Below are 13,972 nucleotides of genomic sequence, written 5' to 3'. Positions count from 1 at the left end.
AGTTTTATAGACACAGAAGAGCTTATAAACATGATTGTTCTTATGTTTTATAGTTATACAATAAGCTACTACCTTTAAAAATAAGATTACCAGAAAAGATTATATTGCAATATTTCTTACCTTACAGTAAAACTGTAACATTTCAGAAAGGTTGCAACACAGGGGTCTTGGGCTGAAAACTGCCATTTTAGTGTTATAGCTTATATTTAACTATTTAGCAACTTTATAACATATATTGTACTTTCTTAATTTCCAAACCCAAAGATTGGGAACATGTTGAGAAAAATCTGAGCGTGAACAGATAAAATTGTAGAATGTGAGTTTCAAATAACTATTTAATATAACTGTTGCACATGATGAATATATTTAGACATATAGTTTAGAAATATGTCTTGCCTTTGACAAATAGCATTAATTTTTCTCCTAGAGGCCTTCAAGTCCTGAGAGGTGACATATTTAGAACCTAAAGGATAAAAAATAGGGCAAATTAAATAAAGTAAAATAAAATACTTGCAATGCCTTTTCTCTGTTTTGTTTCCACCTCGATGGAACGAGTTGAGCAACAAAGTTAACGATCCCCCATGTAAGCCAATCATATCAGGCTCCTAACAGGTGGACCAATGAAAATCGTGAAAACCTGAAACCCCGCCCCTCACGCGGAAGGTTGTATCGTAGAGAAAGTCACCTCGTCTTGTCGGTCAGGGGAGAAGCTATTGATACCTAGCATGGTCATACTGCTTCTCGGGGAAGGTCGACAGTAGGACAGTAGCATCCTGTTCTAACTTTAAACCTTCGTGTCTTTTATTTAAACCATACAAATAGAGGGTGGATTAAATCCTGCAGCTGTTAAAGATAGATATCTCGCGAGCTAACCATTTACAAGCTAGCTTCTGTTTTTTCTCTTCCAATCGAACATCTGCGATCATGGCTGCACTCAGAGCGTCCTATCACAGGATTTTGGACAGGATCGAACATTTGCTGCCCGCCAAACTGAGACCTCTGTACAATCACCCGGCAGGTAATGTAATACTCAGCCTCTATATTACCTGGCAAGTTATTAGTGATGCTTTTGGGTGTTGTCGGCTGGCCGTGGGGAGATCTGTCTCTGGTGGAATGTTTATGTGTCAGCACTGCATCTTGGACAGAAAACACAAGCAGAGTTGTCTAATTCGGATGCCTCAACTGCATAAAAGTCATTATTTTCATATAACAGTATTACTCTCGGAGACCCTAATCTGCTCTAACCCCATCTAATCTGATCAGTCTGTAAAGAATTGTATTTGACAGGAAAAGTTTGAAGCTTTCTCCATCAAAGCTTAAATCAAGATCAATTTTATTTTGGTGCTAAGGTATAACTTTAATAAAAATACGATTCTACTCCAAGTTTCAAACAGCACAACTCATGATGGTGAGTTTTGTGAATCGTTAACTTGTGCACATGAAACACAAATACTGCAGAGAGTAATTGTGTTGCAAGAAAAAGCTGTATTTGCATTAACAGCAAAGCATTTCCTGACATCAGGTGGTAGCATGTTCAGTAGGATTAGGGGAATTCACAACGGTGCTTATGTTTTTGTGTCATATTTTACTTGTAAAGCGATTACATATTTAGTACAGATCAACTGTTGGCCTAGGTTATTACTGCAGACTCTAGATGTCAAAGGGTTAAACATACTCATTAAAGTTTTCTGTCAACCCAGTTTCTGTCAATGAGGGTAGCATAAATACAGTAGGAAGACTTGCCAATACAATGCTATATATTTCAACATAACACTCTCCAAAAAACAATAAACATTTCTCTACCACCTCAGGATATATTGCTTTAATTGGGTGTGCTTATTAAAGTAAACTTGTATCTCTTGTTCGTCAAGTTATTTTTGCACAGGGTCTGAAGCATGTGTGACTGATATTAACTGGAGCAAACTGAGATTAAGAAGTAACTAGTGCCAGTGTGGACCAGTGTGGTCTTTGTTTTGTCTTTGAAATACACTATAGCTCTTTTAGTCAATAGTATCTTTTAAACAGGTAATAAGGGGTGGTGACAAAATCCAACTTCCTTAAAGATTATTTGCAGTTTGTGTTACTGCAGTGTAACGGTGTTGGTCACATGAAGCCTAGATTACATCAGGTTTATTATGGTTTTTCAGTGGAGTCCAAAGGTAGCGTAAAAAAAAAAGTAAATATAATTGTGCATTAAACGAAATTCAAACCAGATATTACAAACACATTTATCAAGTTATAATTTGTTAACTTGTTTAGGGTTGTAGATATGTTTTTGTTGATTTATTTTCTTCATGAAAAAGAACTGATAATGATGTATTATAAGTGAAACTAGAAGCAAAATAAATTAGTGACAAAAGGTTTTAATTTTTTAATGAAGTTAATCCAAGCTGTGTATCTGTTTATCTAAAAGTCCAGCTAGTGCTGCAATTTCGAGGGTGTTTTTAATATTGTTCGTTATCATTTCTGTGATCAAGAATTGGACATTTTTTATGGTATGAAAATGACTTGTCTAATAAGACTTTTTCTACATGAACTTAAACTTAGTCTAATGTTTGATTTATATAATAACAACCAATTTATTTCATAGATTCTTGGTCTGTGATTTTTGTTTCTACACATTTGCATATCTTTGTCTTGTAAAGAAAGTAATGTAGACCTAAATTAATGGGGGTATTTGGATAAATTGAGAGGATTTTGAATATCTTTCAAACTAAAATTTTATCATGCATCTACTAGAAAGTTTATTTCTGTAAAGTGTTATTTTAAACATAATTGTGTAATATCCACATTACTACCAAATGTCATGTTTCACTCTTGTACTTTTGTTTTAACTTCAGGTCCAAAAACTGTTTTCTTCTGGGCCCCGATGTTTAAATGGGTAAGTTCACTATCACACAGTCTAATCTGTGTACACACAAACACCAGATTCCTAAACTTTTCTGGCTTTTGACCTCCTTAAAAAAAGCTTTATCTACTTTCCAGCCCCCTTGTCACAAGTTGTCATGTTGTCTGTGTCATTGTCATTCCAGTCAATGATCCACCTTGTCTTACTTTTCTATTTCCAAGAGGTTTGAAGATCTAAAATTATTCAGATTAACCAGTAAAAGATTAAGAAAATAGGATGCAGAAGGTAGTATAATGTTTGTGTGGAGTTAAGTGCAGTAACAAAATCGGTGCAAATCATTTTATTGTGATGGAGTGAAGACAGTGGGGCCTCTTCTCTGCAGGGTCTTGTCTTTGCTGGTTTGGCTGATATGACTCGACCAGCAGACAAACTCAGCACCTCCCAGTCTGGGGTGTTGACAGCCACAGGTGAGTTAATGTTAAATAATGTAATGTCATGTTAAATAGTACATAAAGAACAACATTTGTGGTGTATGTTACAGATTTGACTTTTACAAATTCAGTTCTTAGCAAGGTCAAAATCATTTTGGGGTATTTTCAGCTCTTCTTGGTCCATTACTTCAAATTATGGCACATTTTGCTCCTGAGCATCAGATATTCTGGTCTGAAGATGTAAAAACGTGTCCACAAATTGTGTGTATTCAGTTTTTTTGTAAATGTTTCAACTGTACTGGTTTATCTGTCCCATGTTCTGAGATAATTCTCCAATCTGTGCTAAAGGTTAGCTGCAACATCTTCTTTTGCAATCTGTTACTTCAAACAAACCTTATCAGTTTTTTTTTTTTTTTTTTTTTTTTTTTGCCAAAACATCAACTCTGTTCTGATAAACATCAGCATGCGCAACTTTCACTGTTGTCTTCCCGCAGGGCTCATCTGGTCCAGATACTCGCTGGTTATTATCCCGAAGAACTGGAATCTTTTTGCCGTCAACTTCTTTGTTGGCAGTGCAGGAGCCTCCCAGCTTTACAGGATCTGGAGGTGTGTATGTGCATGTTAGGTGGGAATTTACAGCTGATTGTGCTCACTCACAAGTGATATTCTGTGTGACCTTATTATCATGTTAGAATCCTTGAGATAAAATAATTACTGTAAAAGACGACTCCACAGTAGCTTCTTGATAACATATTTTCCCTAAGGTGTGAAATCACAGCCACACATTAATGTTTGACCAAGTGTACTGTGGCTGTGGTAAATGTATAATAAACAAAAGTTTTCTACCTTAAGAAAAATTTAATAAAAATGAGTTTAAAAAAGGTCCTTTAAAGTTAAAACCTGCCAAGAGCTATAGAGACTTCAAATATGAAATGATCTGAGATGCACAGATACCTGTGTGATGGATAAAATGATTGGATGATTGACTATATAAGAAGAGTTTTTTTGTGTAAATATATAATATACAACAAAGTCATCTCAAGGCACTTTACAGACAAAATCATTTCAAGCTAATTCATTTTGATCCAATCAGTTTTCATACAAGCCAGTTCATAGATAAAATAGTCTAGTTAAAGACAGATTGCATTAAATCTTGACTTTAATTGAGTCCCTCCATCCTGAGTATGCACCGGACGGTGGGCGACAGTCGAGAAAAAAAACTCCCTTTTAACAGGAAAGAAAAACTTCCGGCAGAACCAGTTCAGGGAGGGCAGCCATCCCCCTCGACCGGTTGGGGTGATTATTATTCCATCATTATCTCCACCTAAGGTCAGGAGAGGATGTCAGGAGATGGTCAGATAGGAGCTCCTCTGTTAACTTTAAAAGCTTTTGCACAGACACCACAAACTTTTTTTTCTACTCTTGCCCTCCCATCTCTGATGTTCTACATCTTGGTGATCATTTTAAAGGGGCAAAAAGCAAAATTGTTTCACCGCAAGGTTTGCTGTTGTGCACTACATGTAGGCCAAAACAAAGTGTGTCATGAGCCACACCTCCCTCTACGTCTTCCTCCACCCCGACTCGTTTAGTCTGTGAACAAATGTGCAAAGTGCAAACAACCCGAGCAAAATGGTATCACCATTTTGTGGAACACATCAAAGTAACTTATTTTGTTTATGTTGTTACTGCCCAGAAGAAGAGCTAGTAGAGTATAGTAGCTCCTTTGGCTCTCTACTTTGGAAATACAAGGCCAGCGTTAATCCGGCATATGTGCCTTTCCTAATTCAAAAACTTCCTCGCCAACAACCGTTGTTTCTTTAGAGGTAATGTCGGGTCACAGAGAGACAGTGTGTTACTTCATGCTATTCTCCAGATGAAATTACACCTCTGGTTCTTCACATAGGGATTTTTTTTAAAACTTCTTCAGTCTAGAAATGATGAATTTCCGCTTATTACCCCTTTAAGTAATCTCATCAGTTTTGATTTCCCTCCTTGTGCTTCCCTCAGGGTTATAGTTTAAAATCCAAACAGAAGTCTTATTTATTTCACTATGGGGTTCAGAAATTGATGCCATTTCAGCTTCCAAAGATTTTACATTGCTACTACCCATAATGCATTGTGATTTAAACAACAAAGGCTGACTAAAAGTAAAATAATTCTCTCAAAAACTTGGAAAACACAAATATCTTGGGTCTTTTTACAAGGAAGTATAGTACAAGAGGGTCCTTTTTCAAGAGGTGTGAAAAAAAAAAAAAAAAAACTACCACTGCTACTACTACTACTACTACTACTACTACTACTGCTGCTGCTATTAGTACTACTACTACCTCCAAACAAACAGCATTAGACTTAATGCTGCAGGACAGGCTGTATTTTAGCTGAGACCAATCTTAAGGCTGAAAAAAACAACCTCACACATTAACTGTGGTCTATGAGCACTGGACAACAAATGAAGTGAATAACTAAAAAAATATATATATCTTAAGTTATATCCCGTTATCTTGTCTTCCCTGATAGGTACAAGCAGGATAAGGAGGCAGAGGCTAAAGAGGCTGCAGAGTCCTGAAGACTTTCCTGGTGTCCTGCTACAGTGCTGCTGCTGATTCAAAGGGAGACTTTCACATCATCTCTTCATCATCCCACACTGTCTCCATAACATCCATGCCATTGCCATTGTTCCACATTAAGCCTGGTGTCCCTGCTGGAAAAATGCACTTTCCCTCTTAAGTTTCAGATTTCCTCAGGGTGTACAAAAAAGAAAAAACAAAAAAACAAATGAAAAAGAACATTTTTTTTTTAACTGTAGTCAACACACTCAAGAATGGTGGTCAACAACGCACAAGTACTGCTTGTTTAGCAAGTTCTTGATTGTACAATGTTTGATTTAACGTCATGCTTTTTATTTCATGCACTAGCTGGGAAGTTTTGCTTTTTTCATCGCTGTCTTTCAGGTGTAGCAATCAGTACCTCGAGCAAGTTTCCCAAAAACTTGTAACTCTTGGATTTGTGTTGAAAGTGGTTTGAGGAATGTTTAACATAATTCATGTAAGAAAGGATGCCATCACATTTATCTTTTAATTCACTTATTTATCATTTGATTCTAGCCCAGGCATGTGTACCTCAGCAGTCATTAAATCATTATTGATTACCCTGTAATGATTCCTTCCATTTTAGTGGCTTTAGGTCTTTTCATTTGTGTGAGAACAAATCCTAACATGTGAATTGTGTAAGGTTTTCTCTTGTAGTCAAAATTGTGCGGAGATATTATTTTCTAGCTGTATATGAGGACTATAGATACTACATATTGAACCTGTGCATCTTTTTAACTGATCATTGCAGCGAGCCAACGATCAAACACTGGTACACTGTATGAGGTTTTAATCATCAAATTTGCTTTTAAAAAATTTCTTCTTCTTTTTAGGAAGGTATTTTATATTTTTGTGCAAGAATAATGGTTTGTTGGAGACATTTACACTGTATTTATACAGTATAACTCCCTGATTAATTAGCAATAATTGGTATAATCACTTAATCTGTCGACTGTTTGAACAAATGGCACTTTGAGGGTTGATCACAATGACTGTAATGGCTATGTAATGGTAATAAATACTAACACAAAGTATGGATATCTCATAGAAATTTAATGATCATCTGGTGATTTGTATGACTGTTTAGATTTTAATAAGACACCAAAACAGTGAGAGGAGCTTTATAAAGTCCCATAAAATGTTAATGAGTGAAATATTTTACAAGTTTGACCCAGATATTTGACTAAAATATGGATATTCGTGCCAAAATATACCTTCATTCTAATTCTATGGTTTTATGTATTAAGGCAAACAAAGGCTTATCGTTAGCCTCAAAGCACAGTTTCATATTTTCATATTTTGTCCAAATTGTGACACCTGCCTACCTCCACTCTCCCACTCTCTTAACGCTGCTGATTCCCTGTGTATCATTACTTCCAAAAACCTTGAAATATGACTTAGGCATTTATACTATGAGGCTAACGATATACAACCTCAGATAAACATTTTATGACCTTATCCAAATAATTTGTAGTCCATTATTTCGCAGTGAGAAAGATTAATCACATTGAAAACATTCAAGACAGTTGACACTCTTTCCAGGAGTAAACATCCCAGCAAATTAATACCACCTATGAAGCACGGTGGTGGAGGGCTGATGATTTGAGCTTGTTTTGCAACTTCTAGAAGACCTGGACACTTTCCAATCATTGAGATGAATCATGAACTCCAACATTTATGCAAACCAAAGTATTCTGAAGTTAAAAGTACAGGATAATAATCTCACGTACAGCAGCAAATCATCAAGAGAAGGCTGTTAGGAAAATAATCTAATTGTTCCAGTGGTCCAGTTCTAGTTCGGACCTTAACCCGACTGAAAGGTGACGGAACGAGCCGTCCGTTAACAAATTCTTCAAACCTCAATGATATTAAGCTACCTATTTAAAAAAAATTTAGAGCACAGTTACTTGAAGATGGTTGATTTTTCATTACTTCTGCACTTGCTCAGTTTTTATTTCAGTGACAATATTTAGCATTCATCTGAGATTTATGTACCAATTTAAAGACTTGACAAGGCTCTGATTAGTTGTTCACTTATTAATTTAAAATATCCTTTTTTATGAACGTGTGCTAACATCTGGTGCTTCAGTCCTCCAGTTCTATCAAAGTGTAGATACTTTAACCACTTAAAGCTGAAAATCTGTCATTTAAGTCAAAATGCCAAACACCTGTACTTTTTCCAGTTCAATTACCTTCCAGCTGCACTCAGACCAAACAAGAAGTAGTCACTAATGACCTTTACAAGCTACATATGCCAAAGAGTAATAATATGCACTTTTTTCCCTCAAGCTGAAACAATTTCTTCAGCTCATAATAAAATGTGACATGCTTTTTCACCCCTCTATTCAAGCGGATTATCTTCGGGCATAGTGACCCGCGGCTCCACCACAACCCTCTTTCCCTCGGACACCCGCTTTTGAAACTGTTGAACATTGGAGCATCATGTTATTTTGTTGTGACAGAGCAAACCCTAAATAACGAAGAGCTTAAACCATACACCATACTGAAAGAAAAATACTTAACAGGACATTCTATTCTCAAATACTTACATTTCACTTGTTTGCAGGTGAATCATGGACAACTGGTAAGCAACCTTAGGTTGAGCCATGTGTTAAAATGGCCCTGCATTACTAATTGAGAACTAACACCCAGTTGGCAGAACTAGATGTTTACACATGGGGTGGCCAGAAGGTGAACAAGACATGAAATGATGGTTTTCTGCTCTCTAACACACACACTGCTGTAACAACTGTGGTCACATTAGTGAGAAATTAGAAATAAAACAACATTAATAATCTGAATCACCAAGTGGAAATATTTGCAACAAGTTCAAAAAGACTGTGCTGGGGTCTATACTTAGTGACAATTTCCTTTAGTACATACATATAAAGATCTGTACTGTGCTGCTTTTATTTAAAACCAAACTGATTATCTGTAGTTATTTTGTACTCTTGAAGCCGATCCAAAAGTAATTGTTCAAATACTTTATAAAGTATGCAAGTCAGGGCAATAGGCCTATAATCACTAACGTGTTCAACTGATTGTTTATTGGGAATAAAGTAAGTTCAATACAAAATGGGTGGGAAAATTATTGTCAAGGGGAAAGGTCAAACCAAGTGTTTGTCGGGATTAGATGTGGTAGATGTTTTCCTGTTTAACACAATACAGTAGATGGTTTCATTATAATCCTCAGGTTTAAAAGGCATCCCTATACAAAGTAGTAAACCTAATTAGTTGTACATTAATGAATCAATAAGTAGATCTATTTTATCATGATATGGTTAAATAAAAATGTCAGAGAATGTAAATTTTTACACAGTATTTTGAAACCTAATACCGTTGCTGTAATACTGCAGCATCTACATATATCTGACATAAGAAATCACAATGAATGTAGTACCATCTGAAGTTAAAAGTGAAGCAGGGATAATAAGAGAGGCTGGATGAAACATGAACTTCTCACTCGGTGGCACAGACCTAGAAGAACTAAAACTATGGGGTACCAAGTGTAAATATATTCAAGTTGTAGCTGACACACTTTCATTGTTCATGTCACTTTCCGTGTATTTCATTTCCTACATTGAACATAACTGTTAAATGTATTCTGTTCAAATATAACATTTAATGTAAATATTAAATCTCTTATATTTAAATGTTACATTTTTTCTATAAATCTACAGGCTTAAATCTATAGATATAACATATTTAAATGAAACTATTTAAACATTTAAACTAATAACATTTAAACTTTTAGCTTTGAACAGCTTTATTTCTCTGGCTACATACACACTACCCTCGGTTTCCAGTACACCAGTGGATACCCTCAGTCAGGGCCTAGGGGAATAGATGAGACCACGTCTCCCTCATGTTTCCTCAGGAAACTAGAGCAGTCAAAATAACGTTTAGATCAGCAGCACATCATCTGCGTGAAGAAAAAAAAACTACTTTTTATAGACAAGCTGCACATAAAGAGTAACTAAAAATGCAAAAGGTCTAAAGCAAAATGCAGCAGTCACATGACGCCCAGGCTAAAAATTATGCAGATTTCTCAGCCTTGTTATACTGCAGGGCAACAACAGCTCCAGGAAATTTACATTATGAATCTTAAGTGTGCCATCAAAACAAGTCAGAAGCCGTTTTAAGGTCGCCAGCTTATGCAGTTACTTTGAGATTGCATTGCAAAGTAAAACGCAAAAACCACACGATTCGTCACATTTTCCCAGTTAAGTATGCAGTCATCATCGTGCATGCTGTGGCTGTAGATAGTTCAGAGTACACTTCAATTAGGAGAAAAAGGAATAAACAAAGCCCCTTTTCTTAGCATTTAGAGAATCCATCCAATTCTAATCACAACTGTAACTGTGAAAATTCAATTTGGCACCAAGATCCTGTTTAAAACTAAACTTTGTAAATAAAAAAGTTTCATGTACTGATTCACTGAGATTGTGCTGCAATATTGGGAGGGAAAAAAAACAAAAACACAGGAATTATGGTTAACCAGAAAATTTTATTCACAACCATTAACAGAGTCAGGTTTAGCGTTTTCCACCAACACGGGGTGCGCTGACTTTCATGGGCTTGGCGATCTTAGGTTTCTGTGCAGTCTTGGTAGAAGCCTACAAGGGAAAAAATATTAAATTCAGCATACTGTACAATTTAAATCCAGCTATAAAATAATGAGTTTTGTGACAACAGGTAGTAACATTTATTTGCAGCTAAACACCATTTCATTTCATAAAAGAACTACATAAAAATGGCATATCGGTTTTGGTGATCAGTTTACGATAGACATAAGTAGACGTAGTTGCCTCCAAATCAATTCTACAGTTTTGATTTACGGTAAACACAGCAGCAGTTCTCACCTTTGCAGCTGGTGCAGCAGGCTTCTTTGCTGCCTGCTTCGCCTTCTTGGCCTCCTTGGCAGCTCTGAGAGGACAGACAAAAAAATAAATACATCAATAAAAAAAGAATAAAAAAAATAAACTAATCTTGACTAATTCAAATGGGCAAATTGGATGGAATATTTTCACATATGTGCTGTAGCAGGAGGTGATTATTTAGCTTTAGGTTGAAACAACAGGTCTTGTATTCAGCCGTTTACATGCACAACTAATTATGAGTTCAACTTAGTCTGGAGAGTTTAGATCTTGGACTGTGATCCCTCTCCCAATAAAATGGCTACAGATTTTATGCTTTTCACCAGTTTATATGATTTAATTTATTTTATATGCCAAATTTAAGTTGATGTTACTTAGATGTTTCATAACCTCACACTATTCCATGCAATATATTCAATAACATGGATTTTATGGTTAAGACTTTGTTTTTGTTTTTTTTTCTTTCAAAGCCAGTTGTGGGGTACAATAAAGAGGTCCAACTAAATTAAATTTTTTTAAAATCAACTTTCTAATGAACTTCTATTTGAGCCAACAGCTAATTTGTAAGTTTGTGGATGATTTTAAGGTCCTCTTCTCACCTGATGGCCTGCTCCCTCTGGGCCTTGCGGACCTCAGGTTTCTGGTTCCTCTTGGCCATGATCTCAGCCAGGGAGGCCCCAGTGATGGCCCTCTGAAATTTCACTGCACGGCGGGTACGCTTCTTTGTCACCTCTTCCTGTTAAAAACATTTAAAATTTGTTTTATAACCCAGAAAAAGTTATATTGTTTAATGTGCTTTACAGGACATACTCATAATCCTCACCAATGCAGCCCAAATTGTTTCTATAGAAAGATGAATGCCAAACATCATTTAGGAAACAAAACAGGTTGGTAATCCAGTAAAGTGGCTACAACTACCAAAAGATTAAATACAAACCGGAAAGTTCAGCAAGACCAAAGTTATGTTTTTTTCCCCTCAAAATGTGCTTTGAAGTCTCCGTATCCAAGTAATGATGAGAATGAAAACTTCACTATAATCAATAAGCTTTAACAGCAGTTGGCAGTTACATTGCTGCCAAACGGCAGCTTTTTTTCCTCATTATTTTAATATCTCTGTTCAACAAAGCAGCAACATTACTGCTTCAGAACAAGTTCTTTTCTTAATGCCAAAGCATTTTCTTTCATTCTGGAAAAATTATGCTAGAACACAACCAACCATTTGCTGCTGTATACCAAACACTGGTGTATGTAAGGCCATGTGGCAGGGTTTATGGAGACTTATATGACCAATTATAACTTATGATTTATATTTATAAATAGCAAGGAATCTTTCACCGCCACAGAGCACATACCTCATCTACATCATTGTTAACAGTTAAATACTTCTTTTCCTTTTCCCTAAACCAACCACTAAGCAAGTTTAACAAAAATCTTAATATTGTGCTTCATTAAAGTAACAAAGAAGGTCTCATTAATACAAGTAAAATTTCAAGTAACAATTTACTGAAGAAAAAAAAACCACTTGGCATCAAATGCCTTTACAGTACACTTGCAACTACTTGGTGTAATGCATTAAGTTTGGACAATGCAATATCAAGTAATGAGCGTTTTGTTGGAGAGTTTGGAGGCTGGCCAGTGGTGAGATGTCAGTGATGACGTCAAAGGCCAGTACTATGATCTCCTGATGTTCTATGGCTGCTGGTGTGGAGTGAGCGCTGTTGCACAAACTGCAAAACGAAGTCCAGCAACAACGCATGACATAGATCAAAACCATGCACACCATTCACCTGCAGCCAACGGTAAATATGACAAATCTGAGCCAAGACCTATCTGAGCCAAGACCTGATAGTTAAAATGATAGTACAGAGCCCTTATATCTATATAAGAGTAATGGTTTTAAAAATGCTTACAACTTCACTTAATATGGTAGTCTAAATTAGAAGCTACAGAAGGAAAATTTTAATTCTTGTTTCCAAATCAACAAAACAAAGTTTCTTTTGAACTTTAAAAAAATAAAAAATATTCAGCTCATTAAAGGACACTGGCTGTTTCTACAGCTGTGTTTATATATGCATGGATTTATTGGCAAATACTTAAACAGGAAAGTCCTAATCCATTTCAAGACATATCAAGTCTGGTACTTACAGACTGGCCCTTCTTGTGCTTGCGCCTGTACAGCACAGTCCAGTTGATCTGTCTGGGGTTCCTCTTGGCCAGGAAGGCAGACTCGCACTTGGCGTTCAAAAACTGAAACACCTGAAAGAAGAAATAAAAACTTAACTGTCGGACATTGTATTTATACTGCACCCCAAAGCAGATTATTAGTATTCCCTACTCCCTGTACACAAACTTAAAACACTGCCAAGAGCTGCTTCAGTAATATGTGGCATATCAAAGAAGTGTTTAAGTGCAGTGTAAATGTTATGCTAAATGGGGAACATTTACCGCAGAAACATGTTAAATGATGCAATTTGTGTTGGCCTGTGGAAGTACAAGATTTAACTTGCTAATCACTTTTAGAGTTACTTGAATGTTAACCGTGTCAGCTATACTATGGTTGTGCAAACAACCGTGGCAGCAACACATATAATCAATTTGTAGCCGAAATTATATTTAAAGTTAGTCCTTAGGGACGCTAGCAGACTGGGCTAGCGGCTATCTTTAGCAAGATATCCATCTAGGCCGACAGGGGATATTCCAGAGACTGTTCGATGGACTTTTCAAACACATTAAACTTCCTGCACGTTAACCACTACTGTGTGCTACATTTTGTGTCTACGGGCAGACCGGGGAGTAGCCCGTGTAATTTGTGGGACGGTTACCTTTCCGTCTATCCTGGCGTATCGGCGGCCATGGCCGGGGTATATTTTATACCCGCTGAAACTACACAACTCGACCCTGAAAACAAGAAATATAAGACATCATTGAAAGAAAAAGGACCAAAAATCGTCATAATGTCCGTGACATCTTTACAATGTTTGTTAAAAAGTTGAGATGACAATTGATATTATTTCACAGACTCACTTCATGATGGCTACGAGAGGGCTCAAAACCGGAAAGAAAGATGACGGAAGCGGAAATTGAATTTCAGGACTAATATTTACATTTTTGTCAGAAACTTGCCTTTTTATTGATCTTTTAAAAGTTAAATACCCGGGACAATTATTACTATTTTTATTTTTATTGCTTTTTAAAAATCCTATAATCAAATTCATACTTTGGCCAGTC

The 13,972-nt window shown here is 36.3% G+C and overlaps 2 protein-coding genes and 1 non-coding gene across 3 annotated transcripts; 1 reads left to right on the top strand and 2 right to left on the bottom strand.

The window, feature by feature from the left end:
* The first annotated feature begins 673 nt into the window (after positions 1–673).
* mpc2b (mitochondrial pyruvate carrier 2b) lies at positions 674–6,996 on the top strand. The gene is made up of 5 exons (XM_042001522.1): positions 674–1,018; positions 2,841–2,881; positions 3,231–3,315; positions 3,774–3,885; positions 5,797–6,996. Exons 1-5 carry the CDS (start codon positions 925–927, stop codon positions 5,843–5,845), a joined length of 381 nt encoding a protein of 126 aa, XP_041857456.1. The 5' UTR covers positions 674–924; the 3' UTR covers positions 5,846–6,996.
* A 3,358-nt stretch (positions 6,997–10,354) lies between these two features.
* Positions 10,355–13,829, bottom strand: rpl24 (ribosomal protein L24). The gene is made up of 6 exons (XM_042001521.1): positions 13,769–13,829; positions 13,567–13,642; positions 12,890–13,000; positions 11,344–11,480; positions 10,730–10,793; positions 10,355–10,483 (listed from the first exon to the last, which is right to left on the bottom strand). The coding sequence occupies exons 1-6, from the start codon at positions 13,771–13,773 to the stop codon at positions 10,403–10,405; spliced, it is 474 nt and encodes a 157-aa protein (XP_041857455.1). The 5' UTR covers positions 13,774–13,829; the 3' UTR covers positions 10,355–10,402.
* Positions 12,352–12,532, bottom strand: LOC121650951. The gene has a single exon (XR_006012368.1). It is a non-coding gene; the product is annotated as a small nucleolar RNA SNORA23 (small nucleolar RNA).
* Positions 13,830–13,972: the final 143 nt, after the last annotated feature.

Source organism: Melanotaenia boesemani, chromosome 12 (genome assembly GCF_017639745.1).
Source record: "Melanotaenia boesemani isolate fMelBoe1 chromosome 12, fMelBoe1.pri, whole genome shotgun sequence".
Taxonomy (NCBI): domain Eukaryota; kingdom Metazoa; phylum Chordata; class Actinopteri; order Atheriniformes; family Melanotaeniidae; genus Melanotaenia; species Melanotaenia boesemani.
Note: the sequence above shows the minus strand (reverse complement) of the source record. Positions and strands in the feature narration are given on the sequence as shown.